This window comes from Rhagoletis zephyria, unplaced genomic scaffold (assembly GCF_001687245.7).
Source record: "Rhagoletis zephyria isolate East Lansing unplaced genomic scaffold, Rhagoletis_zephyria_1.1 Rzeph_scaffold_00138, whole genome shotgun sequence".
In the NCBI taxonomy this organism is placed as follows: Eukaryota; Metazoa; Arthropoda; class Insecta; order Diptera; family Tephritidae; genus Rhagoletis; species Rhagoletis zephyria.
Genome location: NW_016157222.1, coordinates 334784 through 351999, shown reverse-complemented (window position 1 = coordinate 351999; position 17216 = coordinate 334784). Strand labels below are relative to the sequence as shown.

Genomic DNA, 17216 nt, shown 5'->3' with positions numbered 1-17216 from the left:
AACATTTAAGGACAAATTTATAAAGCGGCTGTAGCCGAGTGTGTAGGGATGCTTGCTGTTATTTGCTAATGCCGTCAGAGGCAGCGTATTAAAATAATTAAACAATTTTTTTGTTTTGTATCTCCGAATTATGAAAAGGCATCTGTGAAGTCCTTTCAAGTTTGAATTTGGTAATATTAACCAATTTTTGGTTGATTTTTCTTTATTTATGATTTGAGTGTATGTACTAGACATGAGTAGCACTGCAGGAGTTACCACGCTATTATTTCCTGATAATTTGGAACAAGTGTTAGTCTAATAAATGGAGAAAAGTGTAAATAACATTTTTTCAGTAAAAAAAAGCAAAATATTGCTCAAAATCCATAAATGTGATCGAAATAGTTTGCAAATGGTTATATTGTGTCTTGCTATATGTTTGTTTACCAGATCCAGTTTTCGTTGAAAATTCAACGATATATTTGGACTTTCAGAGGATAATTTGGTAAAAAACCCCTACTTTGTAGGCAAAGTTTTGATTTGAAAATTTTGTATAGGGCCTTGAGCAAACTCGGCAAAACGGTTAACACCACTGAATTCAGCGTACCAAAATGATCTAGAAATGACCTATCTCTCGTCTGTCGGATTTTAAAAAAATGTTCAACGATTTTCTTAGTAAGGCTGTAAGCAATGTCTTTACCAAGTTGGTTTTGGGTTGGTAAAGCAGCTGAGATACAGTACTTCATCCCAAGTGGACGATGCCACGCCCATTTTCGCCATGTAGAAATTACTGCAAGCGAAATTTTTACCGAATGTTATCTAATTATCTATATAACTACATAAATTGATAGCCATTTTCGTTGTTCTGCGAGATGAGCAAAAAAAATAAAAGGTTGTAAAATTAGGTAATGGTAGGGCCAGTGCAGGTAAACGTAATACTTTCATTGATAATTGATACTAGTCGCACAATTTTTAAAGCAGGTATCGACAATGTGCAGGTATGTTGAATGCAGTTTCCTTGTAAATGTTAAAAATAATGCTTTTGATGCGCATTTTGGGGTAGGTATCTTAAATGTGCACTTAAGCATAGAGGCAGCAAAGCAAAATATACTGTATAAGGGGTATTTTGGTATGAGGAATCCATTTCTATAATTATCATCATAAAACTTCCATCAGACGGCGCAACAGTGAACATTTTCACATTTTCTTAGAAACCTATTTTTGCAATTAGGCACACTCCAAATTTAAGACCCACGGTTTTTTCGGAAAATTTGCTAAAAATTACGTTGAATCCTCTTCACGCACAGTCAAAAAAATTAAACCGCCCTAATGTGCATATAATATCTGAGCGTGGAATCCCGGTACAAACATACACCCACAAATACGTACATATATACATATTTACTTACATATATTTTTGTATACACCTCACAGTTATCAAGATGATTTGATAAACTGTAAACGTGAATCAGCACAAAACTACTGATAACGTTTCGTGGCGGTCTTCGTGAGATTACGAATAATTCGTACGAACGAAACGAATGTACTGTCACAGTGCCCTTATTGGACGTGCGTACGCTCCCTCGTATACATACAAACATATGTACATATATGCATGTATAATATAGCCCCTACACCCAGAGTGACTTAGCAAAAATTTACCAAAAAAAAAATTAAGGTTTCTCTTTTATCGTTGCCATGTTGAGCACGCAAACAACTCAGAATCAGTCAAATTTTGAACGCAAAAGCATACGGTTGTGTTTATATATAAACGTTAAATAAATCTAAATCTCGTTTAGTGGAGAAACCGGAAAACTAAATAAAAGAAGCACAACAAACATAAATAGTTTTTAGTAAAAAATTATGGCACATAATGTGGAAGAAAACACATTCAACTTATATGCAAAGAATGTTGTTTATATTGGGGGTTTCGGTGGCATCGGCGTAGAAACTTGCAAGCAATTGCTGCAGAAGGGTGTTGCGGTAGGCTTTATTTGTGGAAATTTCACTGAAGAAAAGTGTTTCTCAATAAAACAAATTTTCTTTTTTTCCAAAACGTACATACATCAATAGAATTTGATGATACTCGATAAAACGTGGAATGAATCAGCCCACAAAGAGCTTAATGCGGTCGACACGCAACGCGTATTTCAATTCATGGAGTTTGACATCACCTGCGGTTTGGATAAAACACGCCAAGTGTTCGCACGAATAATGGAAAAATTCGGTTACATTGATGTGCTAATTAATGGCGCGGGTATATGCGATGAGCAAGACTACGATCTGATCATTGCCGTAAATTTCACGGGTACAATTAATGCAACACTTGTCGCCTATGACCTAATGGATAGGAGTAGAGATGGTCAGGGCGGAGTGGTAGTGAATATATCGTCGGTAGCTGCGTTGACGCCATTCCCCGTCTTGCCTATTTACAGTGGGACCAAAGGAGGAGTTCTTAGTTTTACCAGAGCGCTATCGGTAGGTATGCATACATACATCCATACATGCTACAGATGTACATACATATATGAACTGCATGAGCTGTGAATATTTGTGTGTACATATACATATGTATGTGTATGCATGGCTGACTTCCAAAACGTCAATTGGTAACCATTGGTATTTAAAAAATGGAAAATTCAGATAATTTTTGCTATATTGAATATTTATTTAAAACATGCAATGTATATGGTTGTAATGTGTCGCAACTCTGCATATACAAACAATTTTAATACCGCGGTATAACAGTATCCAAACATTATATTGATACGTTTTGGAAGTCAGCCTATATACGAATTTATGATGCAGTCGCTGCGACATTGTTAGCACGTGATTAGTATTACTTAATAAGCTCAAATTGTACTTGTGTGAAAACTATTGGAAAGTATAAATTCGGAGAGACTACATCAGTGATTCCCAAAGTGGTCCCAGTGGACCCCCAGGGTCTCGACGGAGTCTACGTTGGTGTGAAAAAGTATGGGGGTCAATGAGTTGTAATTGGGGGTTTACGAAAATTTATCTGGTTTCGATAGTAAAGAACCAAAATGGTTGCTTGATAGCCTCTTTATTTAACTTTAATTGTTTTTTAGTGGTGATGGTGGTAATGTTCCTGACGCACTGCTGCACTTACCGTTACTTTGTGTTTTCATACGTGCCACCTGCAGACTAAAAAAAAAACGAATGTAGGTATAACACTGAGTGGGACGCGGCGGAAATTGCTGGCGGCAGAGATTTAAGCACTTGTGTATTTTCAATGCTACTATACGCCACAATTACCTTTGTTGAAGAGATTCTATAATTTTGAGGCCCCTACGACTGAATGCTGGTTTAATTCTATCACTGAGACCGGACACATTGTCGAATCTTCACTGATGGCTCCAAAACTGATCTGGGGTCTTTTTCGAAGTAAATGGGGATAAATGCATCCCCACACCTATGCAATTTTGTCTGAACGATTCCGCTCCGTTTTTGATGCTACAGACGTTACTGCTTCGAAAACGCAAGTACGCACACATCTGTGCGATTTTATCGCAGCAAAAACTGTCAATTTATAGACAAACAAAAAGTCTTTTTCAACAAAAATAAAATTCTTAACTTTTCTACATCAACTATGTTTTGTTTGGCCAACCCTCTAACTATATACTTCCAAACTAGTTCGGCAATGCAAGTCTCGACTAAATTGTGGTGGTAAACATAACGAGCTTGCTTTATTCTGGGTGCCAGGTCACTAAGGAGTATATGGTAATGAGACATCTGACCATTTGGCCTGAATTGGTTCAGACCAGGCATTCCTCGGTCCGCAACTAGTTTTAGCACACCAACTTTCGGCCATCGAAGCAACCAGCAGAAACTGGGTGAATACTTCGCGACGGCGCTGCAGACAACTTGTTGTTGTTGTTGTTCACGTGGCACAAACACCTGACTGTGATAGGCTTAAATGACAAGTCCATTTCCCCATCCTGCCTTGAAGAGAATGAGACGGTGGAACACTTTTTGTGCTTCTTGCTTGCTTGGTTGTTTGTCATCGATTTTTCTAGACTCGTTATTTTCTCTATTGTGAGTTTCTGAATTAAAAGTTTGGCGTAAAAAGCTTAGCCGTTTTGTTGTTTTAAGTTTTATATTTTAACACTGGGAGAAAAATGAACCAAAAATTGGTTAATATTACCAAATTCAAACTTGAAAAGGAATCAACGTGATTTTTGGTTAATATTAACAATGCCTTGGTTGATATATTCAACAATGATCTGGTAATATTAACTACAATTTTGTTTACATTAACCGAACTATTGGTTGGCGATTTTTCGTTTGAATAAGATATGTTCTGCACTTCACAGATGCTTTTTCATAATTCGGAGATACAAAACAAAAGTTTTTATTATCATTTTAACATGTTGCCTCTGACGGGATTACCAAATAACAGCAAGCATCTCTACACACTCGGCTACAGCCGCTTTATAAATGTGTCTTCAAATGTGCAACTTAAATAAATTTTCTTCGCCGTTTGATTTGGTTCTGCACTTCACAGAGGTTTCTTCGTAATTAAGAAAAACCAAGAACAGAAAAAAAAAAAGAAATTATGTATCGCGCTCACGGCACTGGTAACAGCAAGCACCTCTGCACGTTCAACCTCTGCCATACATACGAATTTGTTCTCAAATGTTCAGCCTGAATCACATTTCTTGCAATCGTCTTATTGACCATGAAAAATTCAAACCCTAACTTGGCTGAAAAACCATTGTGCTTTTGGCTCAGTGAAAAGTGTGAGTGATAATAATTTTTTGCCTCACTTTTAAACTCCGTGCGATAAAAATAAAAATGATGCCATCAACATAAATAAACTATTTTACAAATAATCCACGTGCAAAGTCATGAGTGGGCCGAACATTTGATGAGTTTATGGTGAAGATAATGAAAATAACGCTAGGGCTCGAAGTGCTCTTAAAAGATATATAACTCTTAGAGCGAGAGAGTATTTTTATGGATTTACGAGCTCTATTTTTTAAAACCTGCAAGTGTGTAATTACACTATTTTAATAAATAGAAAGAAAATATGCAATGCAAATTTACGTAGTTAGATCCAATCTTAACATTTAATTTTTTACGAGCTTTCGGGAGTATTTAGAAATGTATCAGCAGGGGAGAAAAAAAGTTTGGGAACCTCTGGACTAGGCGCTTATGTACAATAAAAAATTGGGAGAGAAACAAGTTAAAAAACCGGTCTAATCGCCAAATTTATTTAGGCAATGCCTTTGTGATTGTTTATATACATGTTTATTTATGTAGATATAAGTATATGTATATAAGTATTTATGTATGCATACATTACATACATATTATATCGAAGGCTTATTATATTCAATACCCTCTATTTGCGATTTTCACAAAACTACTTTGTGATATAAGAAACCCATCTGAGCCTTAACTCTGTCATCACTTATGTTAATTCTGGCTTTGAAATTTAATAGAAAATTCTTCTCTCAAGCGTTATACAAGGACAGCATTAATATCATAGTTGACAGTTAAGTCTTAGGTGGATTTTTATATCAGAATCACATTTTTGTGAAAAGTGCTGATAGAGGGTATTGAATATGCGCCCTCGATATACTAATTTTTGTAAATGATAAAATGCTATGTTGCTAACAACATTCAGCGGTCCGAAAATTTCCGCATAAGCAAAACACGTTTTCTAAAGACTTCTTTATTTGTAGCCCGATTTCAAAAAGTGATATATCGTTGGGAAGTTAATTTTCGAGTAGTATACATCGGTTGATAATAATATTGACGTAAGTTACTTTCCTCGGTAACTAATTTAAATTTCCTTAGATTCGGCCGACTTAATGGGCCTTATGAATAGAAACTAAGAAATTGCTTTTTCTTAAAATTTCAGACCGTTTACTTAAATTAATTTGAATAATTCGAGTAAAAGGTTTGACATTTTATGAAAACGCAATTGGTTTATTTTTATTCATAAGGACCAATAAGTTTTAGGCACCATAAAGTTGAAAAATTTGCGAAGTAGTGAATGGTCTTAAAGAAATCTACAGTTCTCCGCAATACCTTTTCATTGATTTACAATGCCATAACTACTATGTAGGTCTGATGAATAAACTTTGTTTCTTTTGTTTGTGGACCGACCGAAATCAAGTAGAAGTCACTATATAATTTTCTTCGTGTATTCGTAATTTGTATCCCTTAGCCTAGGAACTTTTCACAGAGACAATCTTGTTTTTTCTATAGGTCATATGTGACTCTGTGGGTCAAATGCAAATAAGTCGACAGAAAATTCCTATTACCCATTTGAAAAAAAATTATGAAAGCACAATTGCAAAATGGCAAACATGTAATGCTTATATTACATTTACATTGAGCCCAAATGCGTCATTTGGGCGAGAAACCTCAAATGCGAGGCCAAATCACGCATTTCTCCATACAAATTCACATTTCCAGAATGACGCATTTCGACGCATTTACACAAAATCACGAACAAATGCGTTCCAATTGCCGTACTATTTTATTGAACGCACTCAGAAACAAAAGTTCCACAAAAGCTTTGGTTTGTCTTTGAAGTCAAAGCAAATGCGGATCAAGCAGTGTAAACACCTTCAAATGACTGATTTCAAATCACGCATTTTGGTCCAATGTAAATGTAATATTATTCATGTTTCTTTACTACCAGCGTTACCGTTTTGGTATTTTTTTCTCTAAGATTATAGTATATAATATTTTAATTTATTTATAAAATTTGGTAATTTTTTCGGTTTGGTAACTTTTTCGTTTCGTTTATTAAATATAATAAATCCTACATTCACATAGGTAAAACAGGGCCATGCTGATTCTACAAAAGAAAGTTGGCCGTAAAAAATTTCACAGAGAAGGAAATTTCTTTTCTGTTTAAACTTAAGAGCAACTATGTGCGTTTCCTGATATAGAAATAGTTGGTAACCCTGTGAAATTTGTTCCAGCGTTCATTGGCTACTAGAATATTGTGATCTCTAACAAAATGTTCAAAAGTGGCAATTGCTATACCAACCGTGTCCTTTTCCGAGGATTTCCTTATAATGGTACCCATAAAAATGGAATTCGAAGGGCTTCAGGGCCGTTGGAGTAGCCCCATAAAAAGTCGAATAGTGCCAAGCCAGACGATTTCGGCGGCCAAATGACGTCGCATATACGGGAATTATTCACGACACTGCCTCGATCGGTTTGTGGCCTGACCCTTCTACGGATATGCCATGAGACAGTCCCAATTTCTGAGAACAATGAGCAATCGGAAAATTTGTTTCTTCGGTCGCACTTTAGTTTTATGTTCAGACCAAGAATTTACGGTGTTGTGGCTAACTGAATAGACCTGTGAAAGTATGAAGAGCGCTGTTTGCCCGCAAAACTTGGTGTGAGCTTTATGATATCTGATTGCTCAAAGCGTCTTCGGGTACAGTTATGTGTTTATGTATGTATGCATAGGTTCTGTACATAGAATTAGTTTGGTAATTTATATTTGAAGGAGGCTATATTTTCTGCTGATTGAGGCAAAACTGCTCATTAGCGCAGGGTTGTGTTAAAAAATTATAGTGAAATAAATATTTATTATACTATTCGTATAAAAAAGCAAAATAAAGATTTATTGTCAATGGTAAAACACAAAATAGATAAGATTAAGTCCATATTAGTGTTTAGGAAAAGAGAGTATTTGTTTGTTACTTGGGATAAATTTAGTATTAGATTGATTTGCCGCTAATCAATTTGAACTGTTCTCGAATTGCATTAATTGATTATCTACACTTGCTATTTTCTATGGCAAAATTTCGTAACAGAAAATTAAGCCGCAAGGTCTAGTGGTTAATCTACTTAGGAATGTACTTATATAAGCAACTATAATCGTAAAAACATCAAATTGAATTCGATTCAAGAAAGGAGAATAAGGTGAATTGTATGTATGTATATACCACCAATGCCGTCTTAAATTGTTATAACTGATGGTTCGTTTGGATCAAAGGTACACATTGGAAACAATTATCAAATTCCATTAACTGAAAATTTCCCAATTACGTGGAAATGCAAAAAACTACTATTCGTGTGTTTCTCTTAATGATGTGGGGAAGGTAGACTTTGAAGTAGGGTTCGCATCATTTCACCTTTTTGTTGAAAGGTAAATACTTATATGATCGGTAAAAAATTGTTGCGCAAAAGTCAAAAATGAGTAATTTTGAGTTAATGCACTTTTGAATAACGCAAGCTATATGTACATATCGCCAAATTAAAAATAAAAAAAACTTTTAAGTCAATTGCCGGTATGTCAAATACTGCCTGACAGAAGCGCTAAACGCTATCCTTAACCTGATCCATATTGATCATCTCTTGAAAACACATCACAAAACACTTCGACTTTATGATCCCCAAACTTGACTTGATCAGTAAAATAAAGGTGCGATTGCCATCCAGAAGAGAGTGGAGAAAGGACCGATTAACTGATAAAGAGGCACTCGCTCTCTATACCGACGCACACTGGGGTATTGGGTATCAAAAGTGTTGATTAATTAAAAAATTTATTTTGAAATAACACTCGAATACTTAATAACCATAGAAACTAGACATAATTCTGCATCACTAACCGAAAAAATAACGGTGCTAAGTTGTATAGTGCAGCTGCATTGTGTTTTTGAATTTACACTTTCATTCTCTATTCGCTTGCGCCGGCTGTAAAATTGATATTTCAAGTTAATCAAAGTGTTTTTTCGTTAAAAAATTTTCAAGTGAAATCTAAATCTGAGTGTGGAGCCGTCAACTTCAGGTATTGAACTATTTTTCAGATATAAGTATTGCAGCAAAAAAAGTGATTTAATATTTTAAATAATTTTTTTTGTTCAAAGTCCCCAAAATGTGAATATTTGTGGTATATAGTTGGACATATAGTTAATTATCGGACCAGATCGCGCTATGATTTTTTTTTTTTTTAATTTTGCGGATTGTAGACGATGTTTCTGCAAAAAATTGAGGTGCGCTTTTGTGGCTCTTTTGATTAATTCAACTTTTTGTTCATAATGTCAGTGGACAAAAATGATCAATTTCCTTGCATATTTTGTGTTGCTGGCGTTTTGTGTTTCTGTTTTGTTTTCTTATTGATATTTATTATTTGTTTTGTGTCGTTGTTGTATTACTGATTTGTAAAGATCGTAAAGCGTTAGATATGAAATCACTTAAAATACAGTTTAATCTAACTTTATCGCAACCTGTCGTGGTTACGAAGGTAGCGTGCTGGCCTAGTAATCCGGAGGTCTCATGTTCGAATCCCACCGGAGGCAAACTTACAATTTTTTTTTTGTTTGTGACGCTGCAGCGCTGTTGTGATGGTTTATTACTTTATTTTTTTCGATAGACAATGTTAGTTTTGTGCCAGTGAATGTCAATTTAATTGTGAATGTCAATTTAATTGTGAAAAGCTAAATGGAAAATTATTTCCACTTCAAAAGTTAACAAATGTTTTATCTATTTTGTTAGGGATAAGTTCATGCACACGTATGTTCACTCGTCAACATCTATACAACTTAATGCAAAACTCAGGATTCCAGCATTTTGAAGATAAGTTCAACTATTTAAAGGAAGAAATAAATAAGCTTACTGGACCATCAGATGAAGATATTCCTGTTTTTAATGCCACAATGAATCGTTTCATCTCCGAATTTAAAACGCGATGGACAAGATGTCATAGAAAAGAAGAACGTTTCTTTAAAACCCATCGGAATTGGTTAGACTCTTCTATTTCTTTTTTTACTAAACAGCTAAAACGAGGTCGCAAAGAGATTGCTTTCGAAGAATCCGGCCCAAAAACAAAGTACAAAAAAACCAAGGATTTGAGAGACAACACATCGTTATCAATGCTAGCTTTTGCAAATCAAGTGAAGTTAAGGGAATCTGGTAATATTGGGGCGTCTAAGTTAGTACATGATGTAGCTTCTTGCTCACCAACGAGAGCGGATAAATACAGAAAAAGTTTACTTAAGTCGGTGGTGTCCAACAAACTGAGTAGTGAAGAAGCATTAGCTGTTTTGGTTGAAGCTGGACTATCGCGGCATCAATATAATATTGTGAAACAGGCTGCTCCAGAAAGGTTTCCCTCGTACACTGCTGTCCAGTTAGCAAAAAAACAATGTTATCCAAAAAGCGATAGTATGAGAGTATGTGAATCCTCAGTCGAACTTGATTTACAGGCGCTTCTTAATCACACTGTTGAACGCCTAGTACTGCTGCAAAACAGTGTGATTGATTCTTTAAACAAAAAAGAACTGTCTGAATTATGTTTATATACAAAATGGGGCTTCGATGGGAGTTCTGGCCATAGCTCATATAAACAAGCATTTCATGGCACAGAAGCTACAGATTCCTCTGTGTTAATAACATCAATTGTGCCATTAAGGTTGGAATGCGGGGAAAAAATTATATGGCAGAATCCTCGCCCTTCTTCTACCAGATTCTGCAGACCATTGAAAATGGAGTTCATCAAAGAAACAGCAATTACGTCAAAGCTAGAGCATGATAGAGTCAGCGAAGAAATTAAACATCTAAATAATTCAACTGTGGAACTTGGTGAGAAAGTTGTAGTAGTAAGACATAGCTTAATATTATCGATGATAGACGGTAAAGTTTGTAACGCTCTCACTGAAACTACATCTACACAAAAGTGTTACTTATGCGGCTCCACCAGCAAAGATTTCAACCAAATCGATAAAACTATAAAAAAGGAAATTAACACTGATAATTTACAATTTGGGTTATCAATTTTGCATGGATGGATACGATTTTTTGAGTGCCTTCTTCATCTGTCATATAAACTGCCAATCAAAAAATGGCAAGCTAGATCAGACTCCGAAAAGCAAATTGTGGAAAAAACTAGAGAGGACTGGTTTGATTGTTGATTGTCCAAAACCCGGATTCGGTAGCTCCAATGACGGAAATACGGCCAGGCGTTTTTTTCAGAATGCGGAACTATCAGCGGAGATTACGAAAATCAACGTTAATTTAATAGTCCGAATGCATAATATACTGATTGTTGTTTCGTGTGGTCATGACGTAAATGTACATAAGTTTCGGGAATATGCACATGAAACGGCTAGAATATTTGTAGAACATTATCCGTGGTACTATATGCCTCCAACATTGCATAAATTTTTTATTCACGGACCTGAAATAATAGCATACGCATTGTTACCGATTGGCCAATTATCGGAAGAAGCGCAGGAAGCTAGCAACAAAAATTTCAAAAAATATAGAGAGAGTAATTCCAGAAAAATGGATCGAGAAAAGTCGAATCAAGACGTTTTTAACATGATGCTGATTACTTCTGATCCAATAATATCAAGCAGGAGAAAATTGCCTGAAAAAAAATTACACAGCCTACCAAAAGTAGCTGTGGATATGTTACAATCTCCATCCTTAAATTTGCCAAAAGCTTATGCCAGAGACAATAACAGTGCTCATGGCAGTGATTCCGACGAGGAAGATGGTGACGATGATAGTAATGATGTTGCATAATATATTGTTTGTACTGAAATTTATAATGAAATGTTTTTGTTTTTATTTAATATAATAAATAGTCGAATTATCGCAATATTTAATTTTTTCTGCATATTTTAGGGTATTATACAGAAAAACCTGTATCATCGATATCTCGCTAACTAGGCGATTTATCGATAACTTCATTTTAGAAGTTTGAAAAAACAAAATTATCTGGTCTAGTAAAACGCAAAAAAGTTATCGATTTGTTTAAAACTTCAAAATGAGATATCTCGATAACAAATCGAGTTATCGATAATTCTTACTTAATTGTTTCGGTTTATTTTGAGGCATTCTTTAAGAAAATAAAACGGTGAAAATTTTTAGATTTTTTTAAACTTCAACTTCAGATATCTCGATAATAAACGAGTTATCGATAATTTTTATAAAATTTTTTCGGCTTATTTTGAGGTGTTCTACACAAAAATTATCAATTTGAGAGGCCTCGGAATTAATCGACAGTTTTGATACAAAATACCCCAGTGTGCGACGGATCCAAGATGGACTGCGATATGGGTGGATCTACCCCCAATATTTCGACGTCGCTCTGACTCTACATCTGGAAAAGCGTGTAAGCATCTTCCTTTGACACCTGTGAAAGCATATTAAGTAGCATCTTTAATAGCCTAATCTCAGCTAATCACATACTACATCAAAATGGAGATGGATTAGTATTTTGTATTATTGGAGAAATTTTTTGAAATTAACAATTCAATGATATGTCGACCATAAATTTGATGTGGGGCGTAAGCAAGCCGGAGATCCCTGGTTCGAATCTCAGCTGCCTTAAGTTTTTTTTTTTTAGAGCAACTAAGCGACCCGTTCGGCAGTCTTCATAGGGCATACTCGAAAGAAATTAATAGCTCTTTCCATATAAACAGATAAACAGATAAATAGTGGTATTGCGCGAGATCCCGGAGTGATTGCGGATTGGTAGCATTTTTTGCAGGAATACTTGTTGTACTTACACACATGTACACTGCCGGAACAACGTGTTGGCACAGCAAATTTTTCACAATATATGCAACAATTTCTATTCTAATATTTTTCTGCGCATTTTGTATAAAAATATGGTTCATTCAACAACAAAAAGCATAAAAATTAAATTCCTAAACTTTGTGCAAAACTCCCGAAAATTTAGCAAATTTTCAACTTTTTAATCAGATTTTGCAGTATGCAGTTTTGCAGCCCATTAAATTCTAGTAAAAAATGCAAGTTCGGAGTTAGTTAAAAATCGCGTTGATTTTTGAGAATTTTTATTGTTTAAGGTGCTTTGCTTTTTTTCCATATAAAGTATTTTCGAAAAATTTTTTGTATGGAAGAGACTGCGTGAAAAAAATTGCAAAAAATCAACGGTAATTCCTAGCTACTTAAACCTTGCACATTATTGTAATAAAATTGATTGGGCTACAAATCTGCATACATAATCTGATTAAAAAGTTGAAAATTTTCACGAAAATTTGCTGAATTTTCGAGAGATTTTCACAAAGTTTAGGAATTATATTTTTATGTTTTTTGTTGTTGAATGAACTATATTTTTATACGAAATTAGTAGAAAAATATTAGAATGAAAATTGTTGCATATATTGTGAAAAATTTGCTGTGCCAATCCTTTCTTCCGGCAGTGTATATCTATCTACCATCTATGTACATACATACATTTATTTATTATTTGCTAATACGTTTTTTTCCGCCAAAATTCTTAATATTACTAATCATACTCCATTTATGTCATTCACAGCATCTGGAACCGAAAACTGGCATAACTTTATACACGATTTGCCCCGGCATAACCGACACCAAACATTGGGACAATGTAAACTATTTTCAACGGAAGAGTCTCCATTTAAAAGAGAGATCGCGTGGGAAAACATTCCCCTCACAGACGCCAGTCGATTGTGCAACAAATATAGTCAAAATTATTGAAGCCAATCAGAATGGTTCCACTTGGATGTGCGATATGGGACAACGCAAGATGGTCGAAATTAAGAATTTCTGGTGTCCAAACAAGCAAAACGAAGAAGGGCAAACTTGTCGTAACTTACAGTGCAAAGTGATTGAATGAGTTTACAAATGAAATAATTTTGTGATTACAGATAAAACGCTGCATCCGAGGAAGCGAGTCTGCAATAATGATGTACGAGTGATAGATTAGGTGTATTATCAATTTGAGAAATAAGCGCAGAATATATAGTAGACCACCGTCGTCTGACTAGGTGACTTTTTTATGTAGATAATTTTGTAACTTCTTTTTTATTTACGGGAGTTTTTTTTTAATTTTGAAATTGTTGGATTTTTTATACCATAAACGTAGGTATATCATAGATATGTAGATAGATAAATAATACTGTGAAAGCTAACCAATTTAAACATACCTCCAAATGTATGTACGTACATTTTGTATGCCCGCAAGTATTTATTATTATCACATTTATTAGCTTGCTATTTATTAACTACGTATAAATACCCATTTCAATATAAATAATTTTGATTTATGGAGAGTAACTTAAAAGAGTTTGTATACAACTTCGCCATGTTAGTCTTAATGAGTGAAAATCTATTTGAAAGCTCCATGTCTTTCCAATGCAATTTCTTAGTGGTTTTCATATACTCAACGTTACCTCGCCAGTTTGCATTTCGTGTATTTTTTATGATTTTTTCGAACCTATTTACCAACTGCCAATTTGACAGTTAATACAGTTAGAACACAAAGTAAGCACACAAAGTATTCAGCTGTTGTAAAGCTTTAGTTTAATCAGTAAATACAATAGAAGTCATTTTATTGTCGAAGTGCCAAATTACTCATGAAAGAGCCTTTCAAAAATATAATAACTCCTATAAATGTATAAATAAACAAGATAAGAACTGGATATTCAATGTTAATGTTAAATGGATCGGGAAGAATACTTCACAAAAAACTTAATCCACATAGTAATTTTATGCCGATTTCGTTTCTACCAAAAAATGCAACCTTCTCTTTGCCCTCTACGCACAAACATTAAGAAGAAGGCGATGAGAAGGCAACATTTTATGTAGAAATGAAAACGCCATAAGCCAACTTAATGCTTTCGCTTGGTTCTCACTCAGCATTTTATTCTTAATACATATAAAAATACAAACTAATCTAAAAACGACAATGTTCAAGTGTGTCCAAAAATAGGGATGACCACCCAAACTATATTTCTATACTTTTATAAATGTACAACTGTAGATATTCGATAAAACAACTTATCTCGAGTTCAATTACAGTTTATTAGGCTTTTTTGTTACACGCATACGTATCTGCGCTTAAAATTTGTATGGAGCTGTAAGCGACAAACTTTGTGTGCGCTTATTAATAGTTGTCGATAAAATCAAAATTACTTGTTTTTAAATGAAAATTGCCATTGCTTGTTCTTTTATACGTTAAGTGTATATTATATTTATATTTTATGTAAAACTAAGACCATTCAACCATTTATAAATACAAAATACATTAATTAAAATTTAAAGTCAACAAATTTTATATATATATGTACTATAAATACACATGTACTTAGTAAATAAAATTTTTAATTTTTGTACGAGGGCCCATTTTTTCTCCAAAACCACATATGTAGCTTGTTTTATTAAAAGTCCACAGATAGGAATTTACTTCAAATGTATTATTTTAGTTTAAGAATATAAAAACTGCCGGAATCATATCAGTTGCTAAGCCAAAAGCTGACAGCTTATTTATTAAAAGAGTTGTTAATTAAACATAAGCTTAGTAATAATAAAATTCTGCTCATTGATTGTTTTATATAAAACTATTTTCCATACTTAAACTTAAATATAAATACCTTTTAATACTCTATTTGTTTCAATTGCTCAAAGTTCTTATGCGGAGTAAAAAAGAAAAACGGATCTATAGCGTGATGGCAAGAGGGAAGAGGGAATTTTTCTAATAAGTACTTTCATGTATACAAAACCACTTTGTGGGACTAATAAATAAAACCACCCTGGATGGAAACCGCGGACTAGTGAATCAAATTTTTAGTTCCGTACAAGGTCTTTATCGCCAAAAAGGAACTAGTCCGATAGGAACTAGATCCCCACCAGTCCAAAATCAGCGAAAAGTGGTACTTTTAAAAAACAAATTTTTTCAGTTTTTTTCACTATAAATATATATCTAAAGTGACGAATTTAGAAATGGCTCGGAACTATAGAAAAAGGGGTGCAGAACGAACTATCGAATAAGGGATGCAGCGGGGGGCTTGTTTACTTTACATAGATATGTGTTCGGTGGCTTTTTCGTTCAAATAAGCTTCTATTCTGTGCTTCGCAGATGCTTTTTCATAGCTTGGTAATACAAAACTAAAATTTGTGTTAACATTTCAACATCTTGGGACCGTCTGGAATCTAAGAAATAACAGCGAGAACCTCTGCAAACTCTGCTACAGCTAAAGGTATGTAAACGTACATTTCTTACAATCATTCAAACAAATTTAATTTCAAATTGAAAACACATTTCTTCCAAAATAACTTAAAATCGCACACACGGAAGAACCAAAAAGATTGAAAAATCATGATACTTTTTTCTTTCGTCTGTCGATTTTAGAACTGGTTCGGAACTATAGAATTTAGGACTAGTTCGGAACTATCGAAAAAGGGATGCAGCGGGGGGCAATTGACACTTCCTAGGACATCGCCGTGTTAAATTCGCCAGTTGCTTGCATGCAAAAGAGATTTATCGCGAAACAGTACTGGGTCTAAATGTACTAGAAGCGCACCAGTTCAGAACTAGAGATTTTCCCCACAGGGCATATATGCAATACTTCTATATTGCCACTACATTCAAAGTACATTCACCAACATCAGAGTGTCGATATATGGAAAAAAGAGAGAGAGATCCGATGAGAGAATGTACTCAAAATGACAACTTTACTTTTAACAAGTAAGAAAGTCTAAGTTCGGGCGGAGCCGAACATTAAATACCCGGCGCAAATATTAAATACATGTTTTTTCACCTTTCCGAAACCTACCGCTAGATGGTTAGCCGGGGTGTACCAATTTTGAGTAAACTAGCGTCCTAAAATTTCGAAACATTGCAGTTTCAAGCATTTCTGAAATTTACCGTTATATGAAAAGCGGCCGGAATTTTAGTCCGATTTCTATAATTTTCAACGTTTTGCTTTTATGGGGCACGCACAATAAAAATACCGAGTTTGGTACAAATTGGTTGAACCGTTACCGATATATATATATGTGATCATAAGTGGCCGGTGCCACGCCCATTTTCCAAAATTTTATCATAAGCGTATTTCTTGGTAAAGGATTGTTGCAAGCATCAATTTTGAATAAATTAGCTTTAATATTTACTGATTTATCGAAGATTTCGTATTTCTCCAAATGACCGTTATATGGTATGTGGGCGTGGTTATTGTCCGATTTTAAAAATTTTCGGTAATTTTATATCCTGTACCAAGGCCAATAACTGTGCCAAGTTTGGAAGAAATCGGTGCAGCGGTTGCCAAGATATACCCATGTAACTATAAGTGGGCGTGGCTACGCCCATTTTTTAAAAATGTATAATATTCTTATTTTTCGTCAAAAAATTATTGTAAAAATCAATTTTGAGGGAATAATCTTCAGTAGTTACTAAAATATCGCAGTTTTCGTATTTCTGAAAATTACCGTTATATGGGAGGTAGGCGTGGTTATTGTCCGATTTT

General features: G+C 34.5%; 2 protein-coding genes across 12 annotated transcripts in view; one reads left to right on the top strand and one right to left on the bottom strand.

Annotated features, from left to right (window-relative positions):
- osp (myosin phosphatase Rho interacting protein outspread) overlaps window positions 1-17216 on the bottom strand; it is a 320351-nt gene that overhangs the window by 102969 nt on the left and 200166 nt on the right. The window lies entirely within an intron of this gene.
- LOC108381580 (alcohol dehydrogenase-like) lies at window positions 1709-15299 on the top strand. 4 transcript variants are annotated; one of them, XR_001849636.1, is made up of 4 exons: window positions 1709-1959; window positions 2050-2458; window positions 13265-13559; window positions 13620-15299. XR_001849636.1 is itself a non-coding variant. In XM_017638009.1 (4 exons), the coding sequence occupies exons 1-4, from the start codon at window positions 1840-1842 to the stop codon at window positions 13676-13678; spliced, it is 879 nt and encodes a 292-aa protein (XP_017493498.1). In that variant the 5' UTR covers window positions 1709-1839; the 3' UTR covers window positions 13679-15299. The 4 variants fall into 4 exon arrangements, 3 of the variants coding, with proteins under 3 accessions (XP_017493498.1, XP_017493504.1, XP_017493491.1); XM_017638009.1 differs by having other exon boundaries at window positions 2050-2454; XM_017638015.1 differs by having other exon boundaries at window positions 13265-15299.